The 2,133-nt window shown below is 57.9% G+C and overlaps 1 protein-coding gene across 1 annotated transcript in view; it reads right to left on the bottom strand.

The window, feature by feature from the left end:
- Positions 1–92: 92 nt before the first annotated feature.
- LOC121660525 (elastin-like) overlaps positions 93–2,133 on the bottom strand; it is a 5,636-nt gene continuing 3,595 nt past the window's right edge. The window contains exon 3 of the mRNA XM_042019896.1: positions 93–1,579. Within this exon, the coding sequence (XP_041875830.1) occupies positions 808–1,579 (772 nt within the window). The 3' untranslated portion in view covers positions 93–807. The remainder of the gene's footprint in view (positions 1,580–2,133) is intronic.

Raw genomic sequence — 2,133 nt, 5'->3', positions numbered from 1 at the left:
TGTCCCTGCCATGGCAGGGCTGGCACTGGAGGGGCTCTGAGGTCCCTCCCATCCCATCCCATCCCATCCCATCCCATCCCATCCCATCCCATCCCAGCCACTCCACTTGTCCTCAGAACTATCCCACAAAATTCCCGCATCCCGGTGCCTCAGTTTCCCTGCCACTCCCCCGCCTCTGCCTCCCATCTCAGCTCCCTCCTGGAAAACAGGGACCCTCTGGAATGCTGCTGGGATCCCGCACTGCCTCAAACCCCACGCGGTGCCAGATCCTGGTTTGGGGAATGTTGATGAGCTCCGACGATCCCGTAAATCCGCAGCTCTGAACGGATGACCTGAACACGGCTGGAGATCCCTGGGATGAGTCGCGTTCCTGACAATTCCCATTTTTCTGCTTCCAGAGGAGCAGGAATCATCTTCGGGAAGCTCCGACAGGGAAAAGCTGGACACCCGTGAGGAACGAGACACGGAATGGGAAGTGCCAGGACGTGGCCGTGTCCCACCTGGATCTGGGATCTGGGAGAGAAAGTTCCGGATCTGTCGGGAGACCACGGGAGAGGCAGCTGGGAATGAGCAGCCATGGAAAATCCGAAGGGATGCGGCAGGATCCAGGTGTTTATCCCAAGCCTGTGGATGCGCTGCTGGGGCTGAATTCCCATTTGGAATTCCGGGCAGTCCGTTTTCCCGCATGGATCCCATCCATGCCTGGGATTCCTGGTTCCTTCCTCTCCAGCCGGGAATCCCCGGCTCCAACATCTCCGGATCCGAGCTGATTCCTTAGGGACCATCCCACATTTTGGGGTGCTGCTCTCAAGGAATTTTTCCAGGTTTTAGGAACCCTCTGGAATCATCCGCTTTTCCTCGGAGTGATCCCGAATCCGTGCGAGGGCGGAGCTCAGTTTCCCGTTCCCGGTGTCTTTTCCAGGCGGCTCCGAGGGGTGGCATTCCCGGTGCTCCAGGATGCTCCAGGAGCTGGGATGTGGCAGCTCCTCCGCTCGGTTCTGACCCCACAAATCCCACTCGGGGCAGCTCCCGAGCCTGGGTCATTCCTGGGATCGTTCCTGGGATCATTGGGATCATTTCTGGGATTGCTGGGATCGTCCTTGGGATTGCTGGGATCATTGGGATCATTCCTGGGATCGTTGGGATCATTCCTGGAATCGTTGGGATCATTGGGATAGTTCCTGGGATCTCTGGGATCATTCCTGGGATTGTTGGGATCGTTGCTGGGATCACTGGGATCATCTCTGGGATGGCTGGGATTGTTACTGGGATCTCTGGGATCATTTCTGGGATTGTTCCTGGGATTGCTGGGATCGTTCCTGGGATCACTGGGATCATTCCTGGGATTGCTGGGATCATTGGGATCGCTCCTGGGATCACTGGGATCATTCCTGGGATCGTTCCTGGGATTGCTGGAAACTCTGGGATCGCTCCTGGGATCATTCCTGGGATCACTGGGATCATTCCTGGGATTGCTGGGATCACTGGGATCATTCCTGGGATCGCTGGGATCATTCCTGGGATCGCTGGGATCACTGGGATCATTCCTGGGATCGTTGGGATCATTGCTGGGATCGCTCTGTGGGAGCAGCCGGGAAAAGGAGCCTTTGGAAAAGCAGCAGGAGCGGGGCAGACGGGATCCCACGGAAGGAGCTTGGGTTTCCCGGGAAGCAGAGAAGCACCAGCGACGGAGCGGGATTCCATCCGAAGGCACCGGGATTTAGGGATAACGCGGCCTTCTGGGAATGCTGCTCCTGGAGGTCTCCGGGATTTCTCCAAGGAGTCACTAAGGGATGAAGGATTTTCCTTGGAAAGCCCAATCCGAGCTTCTCCAGGACTTCCAGAGGCCCTCGAGGGCAGGCTCGGAGTCAGGGATCGCTCCCATGGGAAAGATTCCCGGCTCCTTGGCGAGGCTCCCACGCTGCCGCTCCGGGCTTCCCTGGTGGCCCTCAGATCCTTGGAATGGTCTCCCACGATTCCCGTCGTGGCTGCCAAAGGCTCGCGGCCGTGGCCACATCCACCTTCCTCCGACATTTCCCAACTTTCCTACGGATCTTCCTCCCGCCTCGATATGGCCTTTTCCCGGCCTTCCTATGGATCTTCTTCCACCCTTCCTATGGATCTTCAATCCAC

The sequence above is a fragment of the Corvus kubaryi genome, unplaced genomic scaffold, assembly GCF_017639235.1.
Source record: "Corvus kubaryi isolate FWS band 111438036 unplaced genomic scaffold, C.kubaryi_AGA036_p1.0 36411, whole genome shotgun sequence".
Lineage (NCBI taxonomy): Eukaryota > Metazoa > Chordata > Aves > Passeriformes > Corvidae > Corvus > Corvus kubaryi.
The sequence above is the reverse complement of the archived record's forward strand: the minus strand, read 5'-3'. Positions and strand labels throughout refer to the sequence as shown.